This window comes from Myxocyprinus asiaticus, chromosome 7 (assembly GCF_019703515.2).
Source record: "Myxocyprinus asiaticus isolate MX2 ecotype Aquarium Trade chromosome 7, UBuf_Myxa_2, whole genome shotgun sequence".
Taxonomy (NCBI): Eukaryota; Metazoa; Chordata; class Actinopteri; order Cypriniformes; family Catostomidae; genus Myxocyprinus; species Myxocyprinus asiaticus.
In genome coordinates, this window is record NC_059350.1 from 45,125,237 (window position 1) to 45,152,671 (window position 27,435).

Genomic DNA, 27,435 nt, shown 5'->3' on the forward strand with positions numbered 1-27,435 from the left:
TATAAAAAAGTACATCAAATATAAAAATTTCTATCATACACTCCATTTTTCTTTTAATATAAAATTCCAAATCCTTCCAAAATAATCTTGAGTAAAGACAATGAAAAAAAGATGCAAAATAGTTTCTTTTTCTTGACCACAAAAATCACAGGAATACGAAATATTAAGCTTAAATCTTTCCAAAACATGCTTAGCAGGATAAATTCTATTAAGTATTTTGTAAGACACTTCCTTAACTTTGTTATTGATACAAAACTTATTTGGCAGTTTCCATGCTTTAACCCAAGATATATTACCGAATAAAGAAGACCAAAAAAATCTTGCTGCCGGTAAGGACACAGAACAAAGAGCATTCCTTATAATCTTATCGCTACACTGTTGTTTTAAAACATCAACATTTTCAATGAAAATGTTTCCACAAAGATTAACCATGCTGATTTCTGCTGAGTTACAGTTTTTCAAAAGTAACATCACACTCTTTGGAATTGCGTCAAAAACAATAGCAAATTCTCTTGGTTTAACTGGTAACAATTTGCGAGATTTACGCTGCTAAATAAGGCGGAAGCGCGTCATCACAGTCTCACTGTGAAAGCGGTCTATTGACTGCTGCCAGCTGCCGATTTTTCTTTGAACCCTTACTGATCAACCTGCCACAACGGAACTGAAAGCTTCATATATAGCGGCTAGTCAAATAAGCATGAGCCGTATTGTAAAATGAACGTTTTTATCTTCATTGTGTTGTTTTTCGTAAGTGCTGCAGCTGCTAACAAAATCGGGGACGATCAATGGGTGCATCTGCCAAATAAATGTGAAGGTAGGCAGACTGTCCTTGATTCATAATGAATAATGTCCAATATTCTGCTTGAAAGAGAAAATGATAATGATCGCTCGTGCAGTTCAAACTTGACATCCAGTGCTTGTCAAAATAATGTAATGCAAGCGGAGGAATATATATTATACACTATATAAGGGATCTGAAATCTGTTTTTCTCGCAGATGTTCGTTCATACACAGGTACACAGATAATTATATAAAGATATACAGTTTGACTTTTATTAGCCAATTTATATTTGTAAGTCACAACTGAATAAGTACTTTATGGTTAATCTGACACTTACTGGCCAAATTACATATTCACCGAAATAAATTTGGTATTCAGGTGTTTTTGGAGAACAGTATGTCGAATATCAAATCCATTTTAATTTCTTATAACTCTTAAGCTGTGAAGACTATGTTGATATTCCATTTATTATTTTACACCACTTGTACTTTGTCTTGTCCCTGGCAATGAAATAAATAATTGCATGATAAAAATAAATACATTATAAAAATGTACACACACTATCAAGAGCAGCAGATTTTCTCTTTTTAACAGAACTCTTGTGTTACTTCTGCAAGTCATGACACTAGTGGTGTCTCAAAGCCTAGTGAGCTTCCTACCTAGACATTATAATGACATTATATTTGCACTGTGAACATTCAAACCGATTTTGGAACTTTTGACAGTATTTTGGGCATCAATAACATCTAATTTTCTTATGTTTTATTTGAACATGCCTATGATGCCCAAAAATGCTGCCTAGGTAGCAGGGATGGGCACGAGTACTCGGGTACTCGGACATGGCAGCAATGATCGATCATGAAAACGATGCTCGATGGTGATCGTACATGATGTGACTTCACTTAATTTGAAATTCAATGACAATTACCTGACAACTAAACACACACATGTCAAAGAGGGAGCTTATTTTTAATTTTGAGATTGATTACGTTGTGATTTTGAGGGGTACATTGATTGTCAGAGACGTCTCATAGCAACCAAACTGATATACGATGCTGCAATGCTATAATTACGATCATCAAAAGAGAGTGTAATTAACTGTGGTTTGAACACCTGTCTCTGAAAAACGTTTGCTAAACATGTTATATTATCATTTAATGTAAGAACTTTGACTCGTTAATGGATATTGTTCAATAAAAGTGAATGTTTGTCAATGACTGTAGACCTCCCTGCTCTAAGTGACGTAACACACACCTGCATCTCGACGAAATGGGAGTTGAAGATGTCCGCACGAGTTTCCAAGTTAGAAGTCCATCATAATGTGTCATTCCGTTGCACTTTCGCCAGTTGAAAGGTGAAAATTCTGACTCTCCGAGTTGAATGGAACGCTTTATGAATCATCACAGCAAAAACAATATGGAGCATCGCAGCTTTCCCCACAGGAGCGAACACTTGGACACACGCACGCGCGCACACACACACACACACACACACACCAGGCGCGTGTGGCAGTTAGGGATGGGCGAGACCACTTATTTTATTTTCGATCTGATACCAAGTACTTTTAGGCCAATATCGCCGATATCGATACCAATACCGATACCTCTAATAAATTTAATTTTTACAATTCTTTGGATAAAATGAGTAACATAAATTATTACTTAAATTTTTTATATATTTATAGGCCTAAGCAGAAAATGATTAGGCTGCTTTGTTTACCCTTTAAAAATGAGTAAATATAAGCCACATATAAAACCACAAAATGAACCATTGATATTATTATTTGGTTACTATTACTAGAACCAAGTTACCATATGGATACTACTGTAATGCTGAAGTAAAACCATGGTTAATTGTATCAAAACCTTAGTTACTGCCAAAAAAAAAAAAAAAAAAAAAAACATGGTTACTACAGTCATGGTTAATACAATATTACTACAGTAAATCCACAGTAAGTTTTCATAAGGGTATCATTTATTAACGAGGATTACAGATCATTATCAATGTTTTAACAACTCTGAATTTAAATAAATGTGTAAAAATGGTCACACAAGTGGCAAGGCCATTATAATAAATGTCACGTCTGTGTTTGTCATTACTTAGTGTGAATAATTCCAGATGCTGTTTTTCTGTCGTTACCTCAGGAAAACACTGCTCCCTCTTTGAACGAGTGCTATGACTGAAAGGGTGAGCGATTATGTGCATGTCATTGCCCCTTGAGTACTCGATGAGTAATTAGTCTGAGTACTCAAGTAGACAAAATGACCAAAATGCCCATCCTTACTAGGTAGGCAGCTCATTGGGATTTGAGACACAGACATTTTCTGTTCCTGTTTTCTATGCTAAATGTGCTCTGTATATTTCCATAGTATGCAAATTTGTGAGTATTGAGATGAAGTCTGCATTTGAGGAGACTGGTAAAACGAAAGAGTTGATAGAAACCAACTACCGCTTCCTGGATGATAAAGGTGCACCGCCAATCAAATATGTCAAATCGTAAGTCTACTTGTATGTTGTACGACTATGAACATTAAAGGGATAGTTCACCCAAAATATGAAAATTCTGTCATCATTTACTTACCCTCATATTGCTCCAAACCTGCATTACTTACTTTCTTCAAAGTAACACATACATTACATCTCTTAGGCAATATATTCATTTTAGTTGTCATTTTCTTTAGTTGTGTCTTTTTTCTATTCAATGAAAGTGAATGGTAAATGATTATTCTGCCCATCATTTCCTTTTGAGTTCCACGAGAGAAAGAAAGTCATATGGGTTTGAAGTTTGAGTCTATGAAGTTTGAGTCTATGTACATATTAAGATGCAATTTGGCATAATGTGTCTTTGCCATAAATGTCTAATGCAGTGGTTCTCAATTTTCTTTGGTCAAGCCTCCCTTTGAAACAAGAAAATCTTTGGCTTGTCACTAGGACTACATTATTCTATTATTTTCTGTATACTTCTGTTGCATAAATACATAAAGCAGTATTTTAATAATGTCTATATACTTTATATATAAATAGAATAGATATTATAGAATAGAATAAATATTATTTGACACTGCTGCAGGAGCAAAATTAATATATATTAGCTCACCCAAATATTATTTTTTACATCTTTTACTCACCCTCCTCGTTCAAAAATGCTTTCTGCTCAGTGATTGGTTCATGCTGCCGATTTCCGCTTTTCGTTTGCATAAAGTTGAGCAATTGTTTTTGAGAGCTGTACGCATAGTGAAGTATAAACAAGGCTTAAGGAGAAAAAGGCAGAGGGAAAAAAATTGCCCAAATTGGTTCTTGCATGTATGGTCACAAATTCTTTGAATGTGTGAAAGTGAATGAGTTTTGAGAACGGGGCAGTCTTCCACCCTCACTTTGAGAACCACTCGTCTAATGGACTTATGACTTTTTTTTTCTTTTAAAAAAAATATATATTTAGTGATATCCGTTTCATAGAGGTCATGGAGAATGTTTGCTCAAGGATTATGCAGTACAATCTACACAAAGAAAGGGATGGCAGCAATCGATTTGCAAAGGTGGGCTTCAAGTCTACCCCTTCTAAAATGTATTTCTATTTGAATGTGCATTCTCATAGACAGACAGAGAGAAAGATACGATAGACAGATACAATATCTGTCTATCGTGTCTGTGGATGGATGGATGGATGGATGGACAGACAGATGGATGGACGGACGGACGGATGGATGGATAAAAGGATGGATGGACGAATGGATGGATGGATGGACAGACAGACAGATGATGGATGGATGATAGATAGGTAGGCATGTAGGTAGATAGACAGACAGACAGACAGATAGATAGATGTCAAAACTGCAAGCTTCAATCTAGGCTGTAAAATTTGATTGTCTGCATCTCTCTGCTCAGGGCATCTCTGAGACATTTTCGACGTTACATAACCTGGTCAATAAAGGAGTGAAGGTGGTAATGGACATTCCTTATGAACTGTGGAATGAGACCAGTGCAGAAGTGGCTGACCTCAAGAAACAGGTGTGTGTGAAATTATATAAAATATAATAATTGTAATGTATGTAAAACCAATGGCTTTTATTCAGAAAATACAAGCAAATAAATGCATTTTTGTGTAAACTAGGGATGCGCGATATACAGTATCGGCGGCCAATATATTATTGGCCAATAACTCGGTGGGAATTATTTCAACATTTCTTTAGCTTGTTATATTGCCTTGGAGCTGGTGTTAATCGGGATCATCTGCTGTAAGTTGCAACATGCCATTTCCCATATTCTATTTATGTTACATGAAGCAATAAACAAAAATGTGAAAAAAACATGTATGTATGTATGTTACTTGGGGTATATCAGCTTAGCTTATTACGTCATGAAACATAAACAGAATATAGAAAATAGCGTATCTTTACTTACAGCAAAGGGTCACGATTAAAACAAGCCCAAACACAACGTAACACAGTGCATAGATTTTAAAATAATCTTCACAGAGTGACGTGAAATGGCTAAAGATGCTAGTTTGTGAGTGAATCCAATGTGCTTGTTGTATTTTACGAGTTGACTATTCGATTTTTAAGATGTTTTTGCCTATTCCCATTATTATTGTGATCACATTTCATAAGTTATACAATGAAACTGCCACAGATGAGCACTGTAATTTATGCAAGTGTATTGAGAGATATGTGTTTTTCCCCCATAAGTGTGACGTGATGGTGGAGCAGTATGAAGAAGTGATTGAAGCCTGGTATAAAGGCAGCCAAGAGGAAGATCTCACCACTTACCTGTGTGAGAAACATGTGCTAAAAGGACAAGACACAGGTACCATGAAACTAACACAACAGCTGTACTGTACTATATTGCCTTGCAAAGGCAAAACACAGAAACTACACATTTGGTCCAAACTGAGTTATGAGCTAAATCGAGTCCCTTAGACTATGATTTTTCCTGTGACAGACAGGTTTGACTCAACTATGCTCAGATTTAGAGAAAACAGAGTGAGACTATTCTGTAATTCACATTTAGCTGGACAGTCAAGAAAGGTTGAAGCCATTTTTCTCAGTTTCTCTGTTGGCGTAGGTGCTGCGTTTGGGCTTTGCAGGGCAATATATTATACAGTAGTTATTTATCTATTCTCATTGGACAAGCGGCATTCCAAGAGTGCTGATATTGAGGATAACAGCACTAGGATGCTTTACTGTTTGTATTACAATTGCAATCGTGCTGTTTTACTGAATATCAGCACAAGGGATGGGAATCGTTAGGAATTAAATGATTCTGGTTCCAATTCCTCTTAAAGGAATAGTTAACCCAAAAATAGAAATTATTTTATAATTTACTCACCCTCATGTCATCCCAGATGTGTATGACTTTTTTTCTTCTGCAGAACACAAACTAAAATTTTTAGAAGAATATCTCAGCTCTGTAGGTCCAAACAATGCAAGTGAATGGTGACCAAAATTTGAAGCTCCAAAAAGCACATAAATGCAGCATAAAATAATCCAGTGGTTTAATACATGTCTTCAAAAGTGATCCGATCGATTTTGGGTGAGAACAGTCCAAAATATAACTTCTATTTCACTATAAATATTCTTGGCGATCATGATTTCAAGCTCGATTACACTTCCTAGCGCCATCTACACTCTGTACATGCATCAAGCGCTAGGAAGTGTAATCGAGCTTGAAATCATGATCGCCAAGGAGACTGCTGATGTCAAGATGTACAGTGAAAAAGGAGTTTACATTTTGGTCTCTTCTCACTCAAAACCAACTGGATCGCTTCAGAAGACATGGATTAAACCACTGGAGTCTTATGGATTATTTTTATGCAGCCTTTGTGTTTTTCGTCACTATTCACTTGCATTGGATGGACCTACAGAGCTGAGCTATTCTTCTAAATCTTAGTTTGTGTTCTGCAGAAGAAAGAAAGTCATAACATCTGCATGACATTAGGCTGAGTAAATGATGAAATAATTCTAATTTTTGGGTGAACTATTCATTTAACGAGTCTGGTTCCTTAACAGTTCCATTTACAGTACTTTTGAGGAAGAAATATTTGGAAATAAGAAATGCAATTCTTGTTGCATTACTGCCATCAGCAGTCTTTTGCCAAATGAGTTCATTTTGGATTTCAACCCCAGATGAATGATTTGGCATTGTGCTGATGCCTGTGACATTACTACAGCAACCAGTGTAGATCTGCCAGGATATGACTACTTTTCATGAGTGCACAAGCCTGATTTTGATCACTTTGGAATAACAGTGCAGTTAATCAGTTTACTGATTGGAAATTAACAGCAGTGTTAATGTGCCTGTGGCAGCATTCATATTCATGCAGTGAATCTGTTTATTTGCACAATCCACTGATAGCATAGTGAAGACCATCGTGGGAAGTCTGGTGGGGTATTACTGTATACACAGTTTGTTTTGTCTAAGTGAATGCAAACAGAAGGGTCAAAAAATGGGAGATGTGTCAAAATATTGTATCTGTGCATTAGGTTTTCGGTGTTAAAAGCAACCTCTGACACTCTCTCTGCAGCCTGTCTAAATGAGGCATGGTCCGCAAAGAAGGGAGACACGGCGGCCATCGCAGAGGACAAGAAAAAAAAGAAGGGCAAAAAGAAGAAGAGTAAGAATGGTGAGGACAGTCAGAAAAAAGAGAAGAAAGTGAAGAAGAAGAAAAAGTCCAAGATTCCTGAGACTGAGACCAGCATGCGGAAAACTGAAGAAGCTGTATACACCTCAGACGAGGAGCAGATTCAGAAGAAAGTTCCTCTTAAACAGGATAAAACTGAACTCTGACATGCCTCTTCTTGCAGCAGATTTAAATTTAGTTTTTCACTGCAAAACAAAGTAAAATATTTAAACAACCTTAAAACAAGATAAAATTGAGAAACAATATTGTATATGATAATAAGACTTGTTTTTAGAGACTATTTATGTAATTACATTAATTTGTCTTTGTATTGGCAAAAAAAAAAAAAAAATATATATATATATATATATATATATATATATATAATTTTTTTTTTTTTTTTTTTTTTTTTCTTGTTTCAAGCATTAATCTACAAAATTTGTGCTTAAGAGAATGCTGGTACATCTATAATAAACTATTTGCATTGGGGTAAAATAAACTGGTAACACTTTACAATAAGGTTCCATTAGTTACAGTTTATTAATAGATTAGGTATGATGAAATAACAATGAACAATATTATTTTTTACAGCATTTATTAATCTTTGTTAATGTTAGTCAATAAAAATATCATTGTTCATTGTTCACGTTACTTCATAGTGCATTGACAAATGGTAACATACAACTTTTTGATTTAAAAAATGTATTACTATATTAAGCTAAATTAATAAATGCTGTAAAGGTATTTCTCATTGTTAGTTCATGTTAACTAAATTGAAACATGTCAACTTTTTGAAAACAAATCATAATTTCTTAAACAATTTTAAGTACATTTCTTGTTTTAAGGATGTGTAGATATTTGTACTGAAGGATAATAATAAAATATGTATTCCATTAGTAGAAAGTAATTATAGGTCAGAGTGTACATGTCACATGACAACTCCATTCAGATGAAGCACAGTGATTATTGGCCATTTTCAGATCCAATAAATGGCAGTTTATAGCAGGTGAATAATGTGCTTGTTGACCAATCAAAACATGCTGGTACATGTTAGTGATGTTTTACGCATGCTGGAATCTTGCTTTCAGGAAAAGAACTATATTCACGTCATGTTGGAATTACTATAGTACCGTACCTTACCATAGAGAGATTAAACGTTGAACTGTTATTCTGAAATTACTTGTTTCTATAGCAACATTCATAATGCCAAAAAGTATCTATGTCCCTTTATAAAGACAGTGAAATACTTAATCACTACATTACATGCTGCATAGAAAACTAATTACATTAATTCACATTTGTATGATCTTGCAAAATATTTAAAGGTGCACTCAGCATTTTTCTCAGCATTAAACAAGGTTTCCTCCTAAAGAAATGAATAGACAATATGAATCGTAATTTTAAAATCATGAGCACTCGCATGAAATGAGGATTGTTGAGGCCACTGCTTTTTGGGTTTCTTAAGTTTTGAACTAGTTAGGGGTCTGACAAAGATGTGAGCAGTTTTAACAAGATATTTGTAATTACAGTAATGACGTGAATGCAGGGAAAATCTAGTGATATTGTTTGTCTGATTTTTATCAATGAAGTATGCTAAAGTGGTATGCTGTTGGAATGCATTCAGGAAATTCATGATTCTCTTTTTCTTTCCTCTCCATCATCTCCACGACTTGTCTGATAAATATTTGTAGGTTTTACAGGCTCCCCAAACTATTGAAAGACATTGTGTTTAAAGGGGTTTTATATTTACATCAACAGTTCTCTTGTTTGCTTATTGTGAGTTTTATTTGTTTTCAATTCTAAGTTAAAGGTCCCTCTATGTATCAGACTACGCAAATAGATTCCGGAAATCGTGAGAGGTTCTTTTTGTTTTGGCTGTAACTTTTTATTATTGTCATTCATTGTTGTTATATTGAGGTGTTAGATATTCAAGAATATTGAATATCATAAAGGGTCATATTTTTAGAGTAAGATTTTATGTGATGCAACAAATGCTAATTGTGTTTCATGCTTCAACATATCCATAAAATGTGAATTTAATCAAATTTTTATTTTTTATTTTTTATTTTTGATAGATTCAGCCATCTCAGCTTGGCATCTTGTAAAGCCAGACTTGACCTATTAATTTCCCACATTTCTAATTTCAGTCATGAGGTAATACAGATACTGGGTGAGAAATTGAGAGAAAGCAAGTTGGGACATTTCTTTCTTTTTATCCAAATAAGGATAAACAATTGTACCATTTTGCCTGATCTGTTCTTTGGGTTTGCTCCTGCAGTATTTATGTATGTGATGTCAGTTACAGGGAATTTTTGAGTTGAATTTTTCTTTAAGACTTTTCTGGACAGCATTGTTTACTTTAAACTGTTTATCTGATATCAAATGTTGCTCTTTTCAAAAGTTGTGTGTGTGTAACTGTGAGAGGTCCTGCAAGTGTTTGTATACAGTTACACAGTGTGTATGAATGTTATTGACCTGAGATCGAACTGTATACAGAATGCAAATATTACAATGTGTGGAAAATATGCTGATTTTATGTTTCTTGGCATCGGCTCATTACTGGAGCTGCAGATAATCCATTGATAAGCGTTTGATGAAGTGTAAATGACAACTGACGAATAAAAATGGGAAACGTGAAGCAGCTGTGTTTTATGCGTTTATTTTTAAAAAGACAAATCTTTTTTTTTTTTTTTTTTTTTGGGCAAATGTCACAAGGAAATGAGTTGGTATTTTTAAGCAGTAATTTTGCAGACTTTACCACAAGATGGTGGTAAAACCAAGAAGGAAGAATAGATCATGGCTTGTAAGGAGAATGCACTTAAGTCATTAACTTATATACAAGAGTGGGAACCATGGAAAGTAAATTGGAATCTAATTTAAAAAGACTGTATATCAATTTATACAAAGACAATTTCTCTTAATAAAACCCACAACATTTATGGTTTTTGCAAAGTAGGAACACATCTAGTATGCTTAAAGGTGTGTAAGGTTAATCTAATTTCAATGTCCAATTCTCCAATTTCAGTGTTCAGCGAGAGATGAAAAGTAAATCACTGGCTGGGTGTCTAGCTCATCAACCACATAAACCAGCTTGGACCAGCTAGAAACCACTTTAAAGATGGTAATTTTGTTTTTATAAATAGGCCTACATTTGAAAAGCATATTGAGCTATTTCAGTTTGACTTATTCAAATGGTTGATACACCGATCAGCCACAACATTAAAACCACCAGCTTAATATTGTATAGATCCCCCTCGTGCTGCCAAAATAGTGCCAACCCTTATCTCAGAATAGCATTCTGAGATGCTATTTTTCTCACCACAATTGTATGGAGCGGTTATCTGAGTTACCATAGACTTTGTAAGTTTAAACCAGTCTGGCCATTCTCCGTTGACCTCTCTCATCAACCATTACATATTTTATTGATTTAAATCTGATCACACTGTAGCCCCTAATAAGAAAGTAGAACTCAAAATATTGAGGCAATTAAGTTGATGTTATTGAAGTTGATAGAACTTTCAGATTTTGATTTTGTACTACACATGCATGTTAATTGCTCTTAACTTGAAATACTGAGTAAGTTAACTCATAAATGTTAATAGCACTTAACTTTAAATTTAACTCTTTGGCTAAACTTAAAATGACCATGAATCATGGTCTCAACTTAAATACAGTGCATCCGGAAAGTATTCACAGCACATGTTACAGCCTTATTTCTAAATGGATTAAATTCATTATTTTCCTCAAAATTCTACAAACAATACCCCATAATGACAACGTGAAAGAAGTTTGTTTGAAATCTTTGCAAATTTATTAAAAATAAAAAATGAAAAAAATCACATGTACATAAGTATTCACAGCCTTTGCCATGACACTGAAAATTGAGCTCAGGTGCATCCTGTTTCCACTGATCATCCTTGAGATGTTTCTACAACTTGATTGGAGTCCACCTGTGGAAATTTCAGTTGATTGGACATGATTTGGAAAGGCACACACCTGTCTATATAAGGTCCCACAGTTAACAGTGCATGTCAGAGCACAAACCAAGCCATGAAGTCCAAGGAATCATCTGTAGACCTCCGAGACAGGATTGTATTGAGGCACAGATCTGGGGAAGGGTACAGAAAAATTTCTGCAGCATTGAAAGTCCCAATGAGCACAGTGGCCTCCATCATCCGTAAATGGAAGAAGCTTGGAAGCACCAGGACTCTTCCTAGAGCTGGCCGCCTGGCCAAACTGAGCAATCAGGGGAGAAGGGCTTTAGTCAGGGAGGTGACCAAGAACCCGATGGTCACTCTGACAGAGCTCCAGCATTTCTCTGTGGAGAGGGGAGAACCTTCCAGAAGAACAACCATCTCTGCAGCACTCCACCAATCAGGCCTGTATGGTAGAGTGGCCAGACGGAAGCCACTCCTCAGTAAAAGGCACATGACAGCCTGCCTGGAGTTTGCCAAAAGGCACCTGAAGGACTCTCAGACCATGAGAAACAAAGATTGAACTCTTTGGCCTGAATGGCAAGCGTCATGTCTAGAGGAAACCAGGCACCGCTCATCACCTGGCCAATACCATCCCTACAGTGAAGCATGGTGGTGGCAGCATCATGCTGTGGGGATTTTTTTCAGCGGCAGGAACTGGGAGACTAGTCAGGATCGAGGGAAAGATGAATGCAGCAATGTACAGAGACATCCTTGATGAAAACCTGCTCCAGAGCACTCTGGACCTCAGACTGGGGCGAAGGTTCATCTTCCAACAGGACAACGACCCTAAGCACACAGCCAAGATAACAAAGGAGTGGCTCCAGGACAACTCTGTGAATGTCCTTGAGTGGCCCAGCCAGAGCCCAGACTTGAACCCGATTGAACATCTCTGGAGAGATCTGAAAATGCCTGTGCACCAATGCTCCCCATCCAACCTGATGGAGCTTGAGAGGTCCTGTAAAGAAGAATGGGAGAAACTGCCCAAAAATAGGTGTGCCAAGCTTGTAGCATCATACTCAAAAGGACTTGAGGCTGTAATTGGTACCAAAGGTGCTTCAACTAAGTATTGAGCAAAGGCTGTGAATACTTATGCACATGTGATTTTTTTTTTTTTTTTTTTTTTTTTTTTTTTTAATAAATTTGCAAAGATTTTAAGCAAACTTCTTTCATGTTGTCATCATGGGGTATTGTTTGTAGAATTGAGGAAAATAATGAATTAATCCATTTTGGAATAAGGCTGTAACATAACAAAATGTGGAAAAAGTGAAGCGCTGTGAATACTTTCCAGATGCACTGTACTTCAAGTAGAGGGAACCTAACTAGCTAATACAGTTAATGTAAGCATGCTGAATGCATGCTAATTGGAAAAGCTAAATTAGCAAGATGTTAGGCAGTCTATCTCAGACATTGTATAAAAAAAGATGCAATTTAAACATTTGGTGACTGAGGATAACAATCTCATGTAGTGTTCTACAGAAGAAAGATATAGTCATGCAGGTTTGGAACACAATTTCTTGAGTAAATTATGACAGAACTTTCATTTTTGGGTGAACTATCCCTTTAATTTTCAGTGAGATTTGTCTTGTAGTTTGTCCTCCAGTTGTTGCCATAGTGTCTAAAATGAACAGTTTAAAAGCAACTGCAGAGTGCCAACATTTCCCTTTGTTGCCACATAGAATATTCATTCACATGTGTCAGATATTATTATTTCCTATGTTTGTTGTGTTAGAGAGAGTGTCTGAGTGTATTGTGCAGTCTTCTTGAGTTACATTCAGAGACACTCTGTCAGCGCAAAAAAATCTTGAAAAATCTCCAAGGTTGAGGTGAAGAGAATTCAGAGAAAAAGCTAAGATGAAGCATTACGTTATAACATTTTTAAATTCTATATTTTGCTCAGACTGAGAGACTTTTTATTTAGTGTAACCAAACTGATATGGTCCATACACGTGAAGCATCTTTATAAACTGATGATAATATATTATTGTTATTATATGAGATAAATGTAATTTTACTTCAAGAACTAAAATAAAAAACAATATAAGTTTTAATTGCATTTTTTATTAACTAACATTAACGCAAAAATATTTTTTTAATTGTTAGTTCATGTTAGATAATAATGCATTAACTAATGTTAACATATACAACTTTTGATTTTTAAAAATGTATTAGTACAGTATGTTGAAACTGACATTAACCAAGATTAATAAATGCTGTAAAAGTATTGTTCATTGTTAGTTAATGTTAACTTATGTTGTTGTTAACCAATGTTAATAAATGAAACCTTACTGCAAATGTACCATTTTTCCTGTGTAAGCTATATTAACAATATAGTCCTATTTTCTGAAATGTTTTGAAATATAATGCTATATGTGTGTTGTATGGGCACAGTTCAACAAAGTCTCTTTTCATGTAATGATGTGTTTTATATTGAATTTGACTGAACAGCAGATCTTTTGATGTTCTCAGATTCTCTGATGTGAGTGTTTATTACGTCATAGTCAGAATTCGAACTTTTCTACGTGACAGTTGTATATAGTCTTTGGATTTCTTGTGTTTCGTTGAGGGTGTTTAGTTGTCGGTGTAGTTAGCAGCATGGGTCAGCGCGGATCACGGAAAGTGAGACCTTTAGAAATGCCGGTTCAAGGTGCGGTGGTCGAGTTCAATCAGCGACCCGCACGTGAATCCGGCAGCGACACGGCCGGGAAAAATCCCGCCGCTTTCACTGCGAAAAAAAAGAGGGGCAGGCGAAAGATCACCATCGTCTGGAAGTGGCGAAGAGCTGGCAGAGTTTATGTGGTGGAGAGCAGTTCTAGACCGGGTGAGACGGCTGACCAGGGTTGTGAGAGTTCACCTGAGGTCAAGCCTGAAGGTAAAGTGTAGTATTATGAGAAAAGCACCAAAACATCAAAAAGTCATCGCATCATTCACAGTCACAGGTTCAAAATGTCACTTTAACTGAAATAGACCTGTAAATTTGCTGTAAGTAACTTTAAGTTACCATATAGCCTACTAAACTGAAAAATGATATTATTTTAACAAGATAATACATGCAATTGTTCAATACAAAAAAAATACAGTACACAATTGTTTTTGGGAAGTAAAAAGCATGAAATACCACATCATTGACAGTTAAAAACTATATTATATTCAGCTAGAAAATAATTGTACAATAAAATATATTAAAATTACATTTTTGTTAGTCAAAACTATGAATCACCTTATGATTTATGGTGAAAAACAATAAAAGGATGTTCCCTGATGACCCAGAAAATATATTTCCTCCTATTTTTGATACCAGTAATATATATTGGGGTGTGCTGTGTTACAGTTATGTTGGTTACTTTTATGTTTATTGCATTATTTTAGTGTCAGTGTGTGTTCTTGATGGTGTTTTGCTTATGAGTGTGCAACAACACTGTTCACTGTGTGCAGTGTTGGGTGTAATCAAATTACAATGTAAATAGTTACGGTAATCAAATTACTTTTAGTAATGAAAAGTAGTGAAATGAATTACATTTTAAATGATTGTAATCGGATTACAGTTACTGACTTTCAATTAATTTAATTACTTTTAACTACATTATAGGGTTATGCTTATTTCTAATATATTATTTATGTAGAATACATGAATTATGTCCCCATAATGAGTAATTGAGAAGAAGAAATGTGAGGTGTTGACTGCTGAGTGTATGAATTTTTACTTTACATTTAACAGGATTTTTACAGTGTAGATATTAGTTTCCATTATTATGAATATGCAATAATTAATGATATTTGTTTAAAACAAGCTTTTGCTTTCTATTTCCCTCTTTAGATCAGAATTCTCTAGAGCAAATCACTGTAGAGGGCTTTGATCATCAGGACACTGCTCCTCACAGTGACCCTGTGGAAGCCACGGCAAAGGAACTTCCTGCCGCTCACCCTGAGGTCCCTCCCACTCCAGACCACCAGGACGTCCACAACGGTCCAGCTTGTCGTGCAGCTGGGAGTCCTCTGACAGGACAGCTGGACAGTAAAACTGTGGACACGAGTCCTACGGGTGAGTTTACTGCCACAATCCCAAATAAATCACACAAACATGCTCTTCTTTCATTATCTGCAAAACAGTACTATGGTTTTTAAGTCATCTTCTGGACATTGTCTTTCCTGTCCTGATTAAAAAGTGGCCTTAGGAACAAGGACAATATAAAATCTGTTGTTTACAAAAAGTTGTTCAATACAGTCGTATGGCATGTCACTCTGCAAGACTGCTGTCACTGTTTTAAATTTCTTTCCAACTGCATTATTTATCTTTTAACAGACATTTTTAGTCAATATCATGTTGGCAAAAAGCTGGGACAAGGAGGGTTTGGAGCCGTCTACGAAGGGGTTCGCCTTAAGGATGGCTTGAAGGTATTGTTTTTATTTACTTATATTATCTGTCACATCCTCATCCTTTTATCTCACTCTGCTCTCTACAAGCCCTCTTAATGTATCTCATGTCCACTTGACCAGTACAGACTGACTGACCAAACAAGCTCTATGAATGCTACTTTTAAATTCACGCTCGGAATTTAAATACACATAAAAATTACAAGTCTGTTCAAGATTAATGACTGAAATGAACTGACCACTACACACATGTTAATTGTAACTAATTCTCACACAAATCCCTATTTCTTGTTTTGTTGATCAGGTGGCTGTGAAACTGGTCAGGAAGTTTTATGAGGAGTACATCAGCATAGTAAGCAGGCATCTCTCAGTCACTGTTTTCAATTTAAAGCATCTTATATGAATGTTAACCACATGCAACTAATGATCTGACTATTCAAACTACCATCAATAAAAATTGGTCCAAGGCTCAATCCTTATTAGCCATCATAATACTTGTCTTTTTCCTAGCCTGATCATCCTGAACCCCTTCCCACAGAAGTGGCTCTGACCATCCTGGCCAACAGGGGCCCCAGATGCACCAATATAATTCAGCTGCTGGACTGGGAGGAGCAGGCTGGATTTTACATCATGGTGCTTGAGCGTCCCTCACCCTGTGAGGATTTGTTCGACTATGTGCAGCGCCACAGCGGCAGACTGCATGAAGGGCTAGCACGGTCTGTCATGAGGCAGGCCGTGCTAGCTGCTGATATATGCTGTCGCCGTGGAGTTCTGCACCGGGACATCAAGCTCGAGAACCTCATTGTCAACAGCAACACCCTGGAGGTGAAGCTGATTGACTTTGGATGCGGGGACCTCCTTAGGAAGAGTGCCTACATGACATTCATTGGTGAGTATAATCCCTCAAAGCTGTTGTTTGGGACATTTTGAATCATAAGCATCTTTGTCTGTTACAATTACATTTGTATATCTGGTGGAGTGTCAATACAGTGATTTGATTTGATATGATTAAACTCTAGTGACAATGTCACTAAGACCTGGATGACAACTTTCAGATAGAGCCAAGCTAACTTTTTCAGTTTTATGGAATAGGAACCACTGTTTAAAAAAAAACACATACACATACACTTCAGTTATTTCTTTCATGCTAACTGATACAGTGAAAACATACACATCTGACAAAATCTCTTTCCTATAGGCACACAACGGTACTGCCCTCCTGAATATTCAGCGAAGGGCAAGTACAATGGCAAGCCAGCGACTGTCTGGTCATTGGGAATGCTCCTCTTCCAGATGGTATGTGGGCATTATCCACATGGCATTGACTTGCACATGATGGATGCCAAGTGCTGGTCAAAGGCTTGCTTGTCAAGAGGTGAGATCTTCATCACACCAAAGAAAGCCAATTGTAATTTTAAATTTAACAAAACAGAACAAAGAAAGCAGGCAGAAAGGTAATATCTGCATAAAGGATGGTCATATGGATAATGCAGGAATTGTTACTGATATTATGGCCTAAAGTAAGATCTTACAGCTTAGAACAACATGATTAAATATAGCAAGTGTTTATGGTAATGATCAGTCCCTCGCATCTCTCTGCACAGAATGCAGCCATTTGATTCAGGCTCTCCTGCAGAGTGAGCCAAAGCGGCGGATGGATCTGGAGAAGATACTTCGCCATGACTGGTTTAAGGTATTGAGCCTTAGATCAACTAAAATCGATTTTGAAGATAATATTTACATTTTAAAGATTTTGAATCAGATTTTTTGGATAAGTTTGGTTATCAGATCATGTAAAAACAGCTTGTGACTTAATTCCGTTGTGCCGTGGCTCTTCCGTTGTGTTGTGGCTTTATCTCGTTGGGTTGTGGCTTATTTTTGATGTGTTATCAGCTTTTATTTGCTTTGCTTATTTAGTTGTGTTGTGCACTTCCTGGCCACCATAGCTTTCTTATGCTTTTATGTCATATTATTAATCCATATACACTGCACAGCTGACAAGTTGTATGTTTATACCTTATGACATATGCTTTCTCAAGTTATATAATTTAAAATTCTGTTCTTTAAGAGAGTTACCTCCCTTTTTGTGCATTTGTTTTATGTTGTTATGTTGTTTAAACTGTGTTTATATATGGTATTAAATGTAAATTAGATTTAAACAGTGTTTAAATGTGGTATTAATTGCAATGTATTTAAACAATAATCCTTATTTCTGTTTTTGTTTCAGGTCACCGCATAAGTTGTGGCAAATCAGAGAAAAGAGCTCCCTGTCTCTGCTGCCCCCTCTTTTCTCTTTATGTCAGCTTTGCATCTGGCAGGCTGACATGCTTGGCTTCTTCATCCCTCAAGTTTTTGCGTCTGGCGAGGCTGGCAAGCCCTGGTTGCGTCTGGCACCTTGGAGTAGGGATGTGCATATAGTGTATATAGTTTGTTTGCTTGCAAATGTATGGGACTGCACCATTCCTTCCTCTCTCCACCACAAGGCCACTCCCTGACATTCCCAAAGCCGCCAAAGAGATTCCTACCATGGCCACCCAGACCTCCCTGTCATTTTTGCCCTAAAGGCTCCTGTCACAGCCGTCCAGAGGTTTCTGCCACGGGCACCCAGATGTTTCTGCGACAGGCGCACAGAGGTTCCTGCTATGGCCGCCCAGAGCTCCCTGTCATTGCTGCCCTTAAGGCTCCTGTCACAACCGTCCAGAGGTTTCTGCCACAGGCACCCAGAGGTTTCTGCCACAGGCGCACAGAGGTTCCGGCCACAGGCGCAGAGAGGTTCCTGGTATGGCCGCCCAGAGCTCCCTCTCATGGCTGCCTTTGATGTTTCTGTAAAAGCTGTTCGGTTGTATCTGTCACAACTGCCCAGATGTTTCTGTCAGCCACCAAGAGGCTCCTGCTACGGCTACACAGAGGTTCTTGCTACGGCCACCCAGACACTCCTGTCATGACTGCTTCAAAGGTTCTTTAAGGCTGACCCTCATGTTCTTATGATGGCCGCCCAGAGGTTTTTGCTATGGCTGCACAAAACTCTCTGTCATGGCTTCCCTTGAGGTTTCCTGTAAAAGTTACCCAGCTGTTTCTGTATAACTTTGAAAGGTTTTTATATTGGCCGTCCCAGAGGTTCCTATTATAACCACCCCAAATGTTCCTGTTAGGCTGACCCATAAGCTCTTACCCCAGAGGTTCCTTCAAGGCAATCACAGAGGTTACTGCTATGGCTGCACAAAGCTCCATGTAATGAGGTTTCCTGTAAAAGCTGCCAAGTGGTTTCTGTTAAAACATTGTATGTTTTTTTAATGGCCATCCCAGAGGTTCCTATGAAGGCCACTCCTGAGGTTTCTGTCACAGCCGCCAAGAGGCTCCTGCTATGACAGCTCGGAAGTTTCTTGTAATGGCCTATGGCCAATAGGTTCTTATCAAGGCCAGCCCAGAAGTTCCTGCTCTAACTGCCCAGTGGATTCTGTAAAGACCTTTTATGTTTTTATTATGGCCGCCCCAGAGGTTCCTGCCACAGCTGCACCAAAGCTTCCTGTCATGGTTGCCACAGAGCAAACTGTCATCTCTACACAAATGTTCCTTTCATGGCCAAGAGTTTCCTCCCATTGCTGCACTAAAGTTTTCTGTGATGGCTGCCCAAGAGGTTACTGTTTCAGCCACCCAGAGAGTCTTGTCATGGCCAACACATAGGTTCCTTTCATAGCTGCCCCAAAGGTTCCTGTAAGGCTGACCCATAGGTTCTTATCATGGCCTCCCCAGAGGTTCATTTAAAGGCCTTCTCAGAAGTTCCTGCTATGGCTACACAAAGCTCCATGTCATGACTGCCCTTGAGGTTCCTGTAAAACTGCCCAGTAGTTTCTGTAAAAAAGCCTCATAGTTTTTTATCATGGACGGCCCAGAACGCCTCACTGTAAACATGACACATTAGCAAAACGAAAACGGCCATATTCTGATTACAAAAGGGAATATCGATGTGCATGTAAATGTAGACATTGTCTTCCATCTTGTGTAATATAGTGTTAGTTTTTAATGCCCCTGCCAAGTACCTTTTGTTTTACACAACTGAAATATAGCTTAGTAACTAACTATAGATAGTTGCTATCTGATTTCATGTTTACTAATGTTTATAGAAAGTGTTAATGCAGTTGGTTCATAATACATTTTAAATGAATTATCAGATTTATCAAAACATCCCATGATTAATCCGAAATGAATCAGATTAGATTACCTAAAATTGTACTCTAAAAAATTACATTGCTGATTAGAATTTAAATCATCTAATTTGTAATCAGTTCTGGATTATATTTTAGAAGTAATTTATTCTACACCGTTTACACTTGTTTAAATATTACAAAAAGATGATGATGATGATGATGATTTTTTTTTTTTTAGGAGAATACAAAATATTCTAATTTAAGTTTATTTTGAACTAGGTCTTTGAAAAACAAAACAAAAAACTACTGCAAGTTGTTTTGTGCAACTAGCAGTCTCCATTTACTGTATTACATCATGTGAAGTTGTCTTCATGAGCATAGAATGTATTTATGCTGCGAGTAAAATATGGCGATATGTATATTTTTTTTTCAACAAAAAGCTGTCCTATGTAAATTATATTTTTAATTATTTTAAGTATATTTTGACTATATATTTTGATCACAATAATAAAATTCAATCATGGCTCTCCCAAAATGTGTTGTATCCTATATGTGAGTATGCATTTGTGAATGTGAATGCATGTGAAGGTTGTTTTGTTTCTTGCATAGGAAAATTAAGTCTAAATGTTTATAACCACTAGACGGCAGCACTGTTCTGATATTCCTCCATGTCCTTCACATTGCTCCAAGTGTTCCATTGTCCTGATATTAATTATACACAGTAATGTATTTTCGTTCTAAACTGTTCATGTTTCTAAGACAACTTTTCCCTTAAAAAAATACTGTGGTGGTACCACGTAGTAACTGAGGTTTATAATCCTCAATATGCAATATAGATACACATGTACACACATTCACACAAATGCAGTCCCTCTGAATGGGGACTCTGACCCAAAAAATACTTAATGAATCCAAACATATTCTCTTTCCCTGTTTTCTGTTTCTCTTTGTTAATATATGACTTAAAGCAATAGTTCACACAAGAATGAAAATTGTGTCATAATTTACTCTTCTTGTGTGCCAAATGAGTTTGGAACGACATGAGTGTGAGATGTTCAGTGGTTCCATCACATGTGTCAAAGTAGTATTGACAAATTTTGTCGCCAAGACTTATATAGTGCTAAAACAAGCAGCTATACCTTCTATAAAAGCATGTATAATATATTTACATATACACCCGTCTGGAACCAACAATCATCCATGCGATTATCTAATCAGCCATTTGTGTGGCAGCAGTGCAGTGCATAAAATCATGCCGATACAGGTCAGGAGCTTCAGTTAATGTTCACATCAACCATCAGAATGGGGAAAAATCTCAGTGATTTGGACTGTGGCATGATTGTTGGTGCCAGATGGGCTGGTTTGAGTATTTCTGTAACTGCTGATTTCCTGGGATTTTCACACACAACAGTCTCTAGAGTTTACTCAGAATGGTGCCAAAAAAAAAAAAAAAATATCCAGTGAGCGGCAGTTCTGTGGATGGAAATGCCTTGTTGATGAGAGAGGTCAACAGAGAATGGCCAGACTGGTTCGAACTGACAAAGTCTACAGTAACTCAGATAACCGCTCCATACAATTGTGGTGAGAAGAACAGCATCTCAGAATGCTATTCTGAGATGCGGGTTGGTGCTGTTTTAGCGGCAGGAGGGAGATAGAGAAGAGATACAAAAACTTGCTCGCCGGTTCCCGGACACGCTGTCGCCCGGTCCTCAACCGCCCTTCACCCTTTTGTGGACGACAGCTAGCTTCTCTCCCGGTGGATGGCAGCGAGACCTCCTCCTCTTCTCGGTGGATGGCAGCGGTTCCTCCGGCTCTCGGCGGCCGGAAGCGACCCCTCCGTCCCCAGGCAGATGGCTGCAGCTGCTCCCCTGGTGGATGGCAGCTGTGAGGACTCCGCGACAGCGCATCCTTCCTCCCTCCCGGGTTTCAGCACCACTGTAACATTATGAGGATGGGCAAGGAGGAGGCGGGAACTGGCTGAACAGTCAACATAAAGGTTTAATGTAAAAATAAACTTAAAACAAAATAAAACATAAACGGACACAGACACACATGCCGCATGCGTCTCTCTCACTCTCAAACTGGCGCCTCCAGCTCCCCTTTATCTCGCTCTTCCACTGATCAGCTGATTCAGCGCAGGCTGTGCACCATCATGGCCTGGCCACGCCCTCCTCCTCGTCACAGGGGCAAAAGGCTCCTTTGATTTTATTTTCTCCCAAAAACACTAAATAGCAATAAAAACTACCAAAGCACTTTCCTAAACACCTGTTTGTCACTATGCACTGCAAAAGTTTCCTGAGGCAATTTTATCTAATTGTCTAGATTTTTTTTAAATGATGCAAATTTATGTAGCTAATGAGAATCCCTGAAATTATCACATTTAGAGAAAAAATATTTATCATTTTCAGTTTTGTTCAAGGTCATTAAACCAAAAATTTTTAATAGCTGTCCAGAAGTGAAAAGATGGAATTTGGGGTAAAAAGACCCACTGTTGCAGGGGCTAAAGGCCCCTATAAAACACATCATTTTTTTAAGTGGGGGAATAGATTTGTTAAGAAATATGTTCAAAGTGGCCTGACATTGACTGATCCAATCACAATAGAGATTCATTTGTTGAGATTAATTCTTGAGATGCTATAAAATGCCAAATGTGTTTGAAATTAACAGGAAATTGTTCACCCTTTTCTGAAGTAGTTATTTTAAGTAAGCATCATCTTAATATGTTACTCAAAAAATCATCTTACTGTCTCAAAATTATTTGGATTAGTTGACAAATTTTGCCCTATAACTACTGTCCCTATATCTAAACGATATCACTATAACCCCACCTAGGGGCCTTTTACCCCAAATGTGTGGGGTAAAAGGCTTCCTCACTACCTTTTTTTAAAAACTGAATTTTAACCAAAATTACCTTCCATTATTATTTCTTTTCACACAAATTATGTTGCTCCATCAATATTCAATAAAAATAAATACATTTTTTTAATTTGTTGTCTATTTTATGACTAGAAAAAAGCAATTTTTCCATAAAGTGTTCTTTAAGCATCTGGCAATACTGGCAATGGCAGCTATAATTACTCAACAAGTAAAGTATACTATAGTACGATCTTAAATTGTACCTATCCTCATCCTAAGCTCAAGCTCCACTAGTATTCACCATAATGGTAACCCCAAAAATACTTTAACATATCTGAAACTCTTTTAAATAACACAGCAAAACATTAAAAAGTATCCCTTTTACATTCATCTTGCACAAAGACACATTATACACATTATATAACACTTATTTTTAATATATTTTAACAACATACTCTCCATTTCGAGTGCCATGCAAAGTGTGCTGGTAAATAGAAATCCCTTGCCCAGTTTCAGTTAAATTTCAGTTCCTGTAAATTTACAGAGACAAGCTAAACATTAAACTCAAAACAATAAAACAATTCAGTTTACTTAAAAGGTGTCAGTTTTGTGAACTCAAAAGAAAGAGAAAGTTCTAAATACTCCTTAAGGTCAATTTATTTGAACTAATTTGTTGATCTAATTTTTCCCTACTCAAAACAATTGATTATTTTGAGCATTAGGGTTGGGATTTGTTATGCTATGCTATTGACACCATCTAAGAAAATTCATCTTTTAAGAGAATTTGGCCGTGATGTTTTCGTCACTGGTGTTACAACCCTTGCATCATTCGTGAAACAAAATAAAATAATAAAATAAAGAACAAAAGTCAAGTTGTCCTTTATAAATAAAAATAATGTCAAGATTACCTGTCTGCTGTTTTCGACACTGTCAACCTCCAGATCCTCCTTTCAACTCTCACAGCAATGGACATCACAGGAAACGTGCTTGTTTGAGTCGTACCTCACAGGTAGCACCTTCAAAGTGTCTTGGAGGGGAGCGGTGTCCAAGCCTCACCAGCTAGTCACTGGGGTGCCTCAGGGTACAGTGTATGGGCCCCTCCTCTTCTCCATTTACATGACATCACTGGGATCTGTCATTAAGGCACATGGCTTTTCCCATCATTGCTATGCTGATGACACACAATTCTCATTGCCTCTCATTGCACCCTGATGATCCTACGGTTGTTGCACGGATTTCAGGCTGTCTGGCGGACATTTCATGTTGGATGAAAAAACACCACCTCCAAATCAACCCAGCAAAGACCGAACTCCTTGTTTTACCAGCTAGCCCAGCAGTTCATCATAACTTACCATTCAACGAGACTTTTCAACAATTACACCAACAACAACAGCCAGAAATCTCAGGGTTGTGTTTGATGATCAGTTGAACTTCATAGACCACATTTCAATAACAGCCTGATCATGCAGATTTGCACTGTATTAGATTAGGAATATCAGACCCTTCCTATCTGAGCATGCTACACAACTCCTTGTCCAGGCTCTTATTATATCTAGACTGGACTACTGTAATGCTCTTCTGGCAGGATTTCCTGCAAGTAGTCAAACCTCTGAAACTGATCCAGAACGCAGTGGCATGATTGGTCTTTAATGAACACAAGAGAGAGCACGTCATGCCTCTTTTCATCAAACTGCACTGGTTACCAATGGTTGCTCGCATCAAATTCAAGACATTGTCGCTTGCCTACAGAACAACCACTGGCTCTGCAACCCCCTATCTACACTCACTACTTCAAGTCAATGTGCCCTCCAGAAGCCTAAGATCAGCGAGTGAACGGCACCTCAAGGTACCATCTCACAGAGGCACAAAAACACTTTCCTGGACCTTCAGTTCATCCGTTCTTCACTGGTGGAATGACCTTCCAAACCCTCCCAAGCATCTGACTCTCTAACCACCTTCAAGAAACACCTGAAGATGCATCTCTTTCGCGAGCACTTGACTTAGTCCCACTAATCCACTTCTTTCTTCTCTACTGAAACAAATAAAACAAATCCTTAGGAAGAATTGCTTCTATTGTACTCCTCATTTGTAAGTCACTTTGGATAAAAGCATCTGCTAAATTAATAAATGTAAAGGTAAGATGTTAAAAATTGGGTTTTGTAGGTGAAATCTGAACTGAATTGAAAATGTAAATTTTATTTATTAAGTCATTTAAAAAGGCGCATAAAGGATAAGATCCCACGATACTGCTACGATTAAAGCTTATTTGAAGACATTACTTTCTGATAACTGTTTTTTTTTATTTATTTTTTTATTATTATTTTATTTATTTTTTTATTATTATGCATTTATGTGTTGCAAAGCAAGAAACTGTTAGATCTTAAAGTGATAGTTCACCCAAATTGAAAATCATGTCATATTCACTCACCCTCATGTTGTTCCAAAACTGTATGACTTTCTAACATCCTGCCTAACATGTCCTTTTTTTCTGTTACAGAGAAAGCTTTAGTCAGTGTTCATAATGCAAGTCTGTCACAGGTCTATTTATCAGTAAGTGACCCTGCTGTGGTGCAGAAAGCTTTGTCCGCATTTTCACTTTTCAGTGTTAAATTCCTCTGCTGTGTTTGAGCAATCTGTATTATTTACCCTTCGATATTGGAGCAAGTGGCTATTCACTTGCACAAACAGATCTCAATGAATAATTCACAAATTCAAACATCTTGCTCGCAGACTAAAACCTTTTCATTTTGCTATCAGTAAATCTGAGAGATTCTTCATTCGGCAGATAGAGAAAATTGAGAATTTTATTGTTTTCTAATCCTAGGGAATAAAAATGCTGTCTGAAATTGAAATATTGATCTTTTACATTGCAATCACCTGGTATTACACTAGAGAGATGTGAAGAATGTGAATTTTTCTTTATTTGTTTGTTTGTTTTTTCACTGTTGCATCTATCTATCTGTCTGTCTGTCTGTCTGTCTGTCTCTATCTATCTATCTATCTATCTATCTATCTATCTATCTATCTATCTATCTATCATTTTTTATAAAACGTTCCCGTTCCTTAATAGGGGAAGTAGAAAGAATGGAATGTTGGTCGCTTTAGATGAGCAAAAACATCCTCTCTTATCTTCAGATGTCAAGAGAAATGTTGTTGATGGGTTCAATGACTTAATCACAATTTAATAATTTCCTTTCAAACCATTTCCTCCCCTTTCCATTCCACTGTGCCCTAATATGGGTAATCTTGTTAAACAAACAGTTTTTCCATGTCTTGTTGGAGTGCTTGCTTCATAGTATCTTTATTTGAAGGCTTTGGTGCATGAAATGGCTCCACGTTTTCAGCTCACTTGAGACAACAACCTTATTTAAATTTTACTGTACAAAAATGTATGTGGGCCCCAACTGCATACACCCCCTTTAATAGATTTTTATATGAAACACAGTAAGACTAATGTTTAGGTTTTGAGTGTCTCTGACCATCTTAGTCCTGTTAAGCTTGCTGAAAAGAGGTGATATTACTTTTCTAACCAATCACACTTACTATTTTTACCTGCCGATGATTAAACGGGTGGAAAAACTTACGCTTACATTGAAGGAGCACCCCAAGCCATATCAAACACATGTTTATCCGCTCCATCTATCTCATATTAGCTGTATTTTTTAAACCGCACTTTTCCCACGTTTCTAAATGGCCATCTGTTTTTAAAGAACGAGTCTAATTCAGAGTAAATGAAAAAATAGTTTCATCATCACAGATTGTTTTCAAATCTATTTATGGTCCCCACAGACTTATGGTCTCAAGTGATATTCCCAAAATATGCAAAAGAAAAATATTAAGACAGATTACAATTCAACAATACTGTAATGCTCCACAATTCACGATATCCTTGTTTGGGAAAGGATTTTATATGACTGGAGCTGTGCTGTATCACTGTAGACCATCAGTCTGCTTTAACTTCAACGCCCAAGTCACTGGTCACACCACAATCTGAAATATGAGTCAATTACAGTACGTATGGGTCGTTTTCAGGAAATAATTTGTGTGCTATGCACGTCCCCATGACCTACTACTGAAACAATGAACAAAATATTGAACTTATTTAAGGTGACTTAATGTTTACTTTATTTATATAAGACTCTGTTTAGTGTACTGTATATAACTAGAACACAAATCGGGAAAATTTTTACTTGTTTTTTATTCACTGGAATATCAACCAATTTGCATGACCCCATTCGGTACCATTATATTTGAATGGGTTCAACTCAGTTACAGGGAAAAAAATCACAAGAATATTGACTGTAAACAACGTAGTACAATGATATTTGCAAGTTAAGGCTATTATTAGCCATTTCTGCTCTGAATGTTAACCCTATAATGTTCAACTCTAAAAAAATTGAATGTAACAGGGTTGTACAAAACGTGTTTCGAAAAAGAAATGTCATAGTTTTATTTATTTATTTATTTTGCAATTATAATATGCTTAATCACAAGGTACATCAAAACTGAGTGATCCTACTAGAATTTACTTTTTATCTATTCAAATTATAAATATATGGCTTTCAAACTTACTGTGACGAAATGAAAATAATATAACAAACGTTATAAGATGTTATTATGAAACTTAAGCATTTAAAGTATAACCCCATACCCATACCCAAACCCTAAACCTAAACAATGATTTTA

General features: G+C 36.9%; 2 protein-coding genes across 2 annotated transcripts; both read left to right on the top strand.

Annotated features, from left to right (window-relative positions):
- The first annotated feature begins 579 nt into the window (after positions 1–579).
- On the top strand, positions 580–7,729 carry cnpy3 (canopy FGF signaling regulator 3). The gene is made up of 6 exons (XM_051701998.1): positions 580–814; positions 3,151–3,277; positions 4,221–4,317; positions 4,667–4,789; positions 5,467–5,584; positions 7,302–7,729. The coding sequence occupies exons 1-6, from the start codon at positions 715–717 to the stop codon at positions 7,562–7,564; spliced, it is 828 nt and encodes a 275-aa protein (XP_051557958.1). The 5' UTR covers positions 580–714; the 3' UTR covers positions 7,565–7,729.
- Positions 7,730–13,966: 6,237 nt separating this feature from the next.
- Positions 13,967–20,421, top strand: LOC127443587 (serine/threonine-protein kinase pim-2-like). Its single transcript, XM_051702262.1, has 8 exons — positions 13,967–14,243; positions 15,189–15,413; positions 15,675–15,766; positions 16,050–16,097; positions 16,256–16,634; positions 16,944–17,120; positions 17,350–17,438; positions 17,973–20,421. The coding sequence occupies exons 1-8, from the start codon at positions 13,967–13,969 to the stop codon at positions 17,982–17,984; spliced, it is 1,299 nt and encodes a 432-aa protein (XP_051558222.1). The 3' UTR covers positions 17,985–20,421.
- The last annotated feature ends 7,014 nt before the right edge of the window (positions 20,422–27,435 follow it).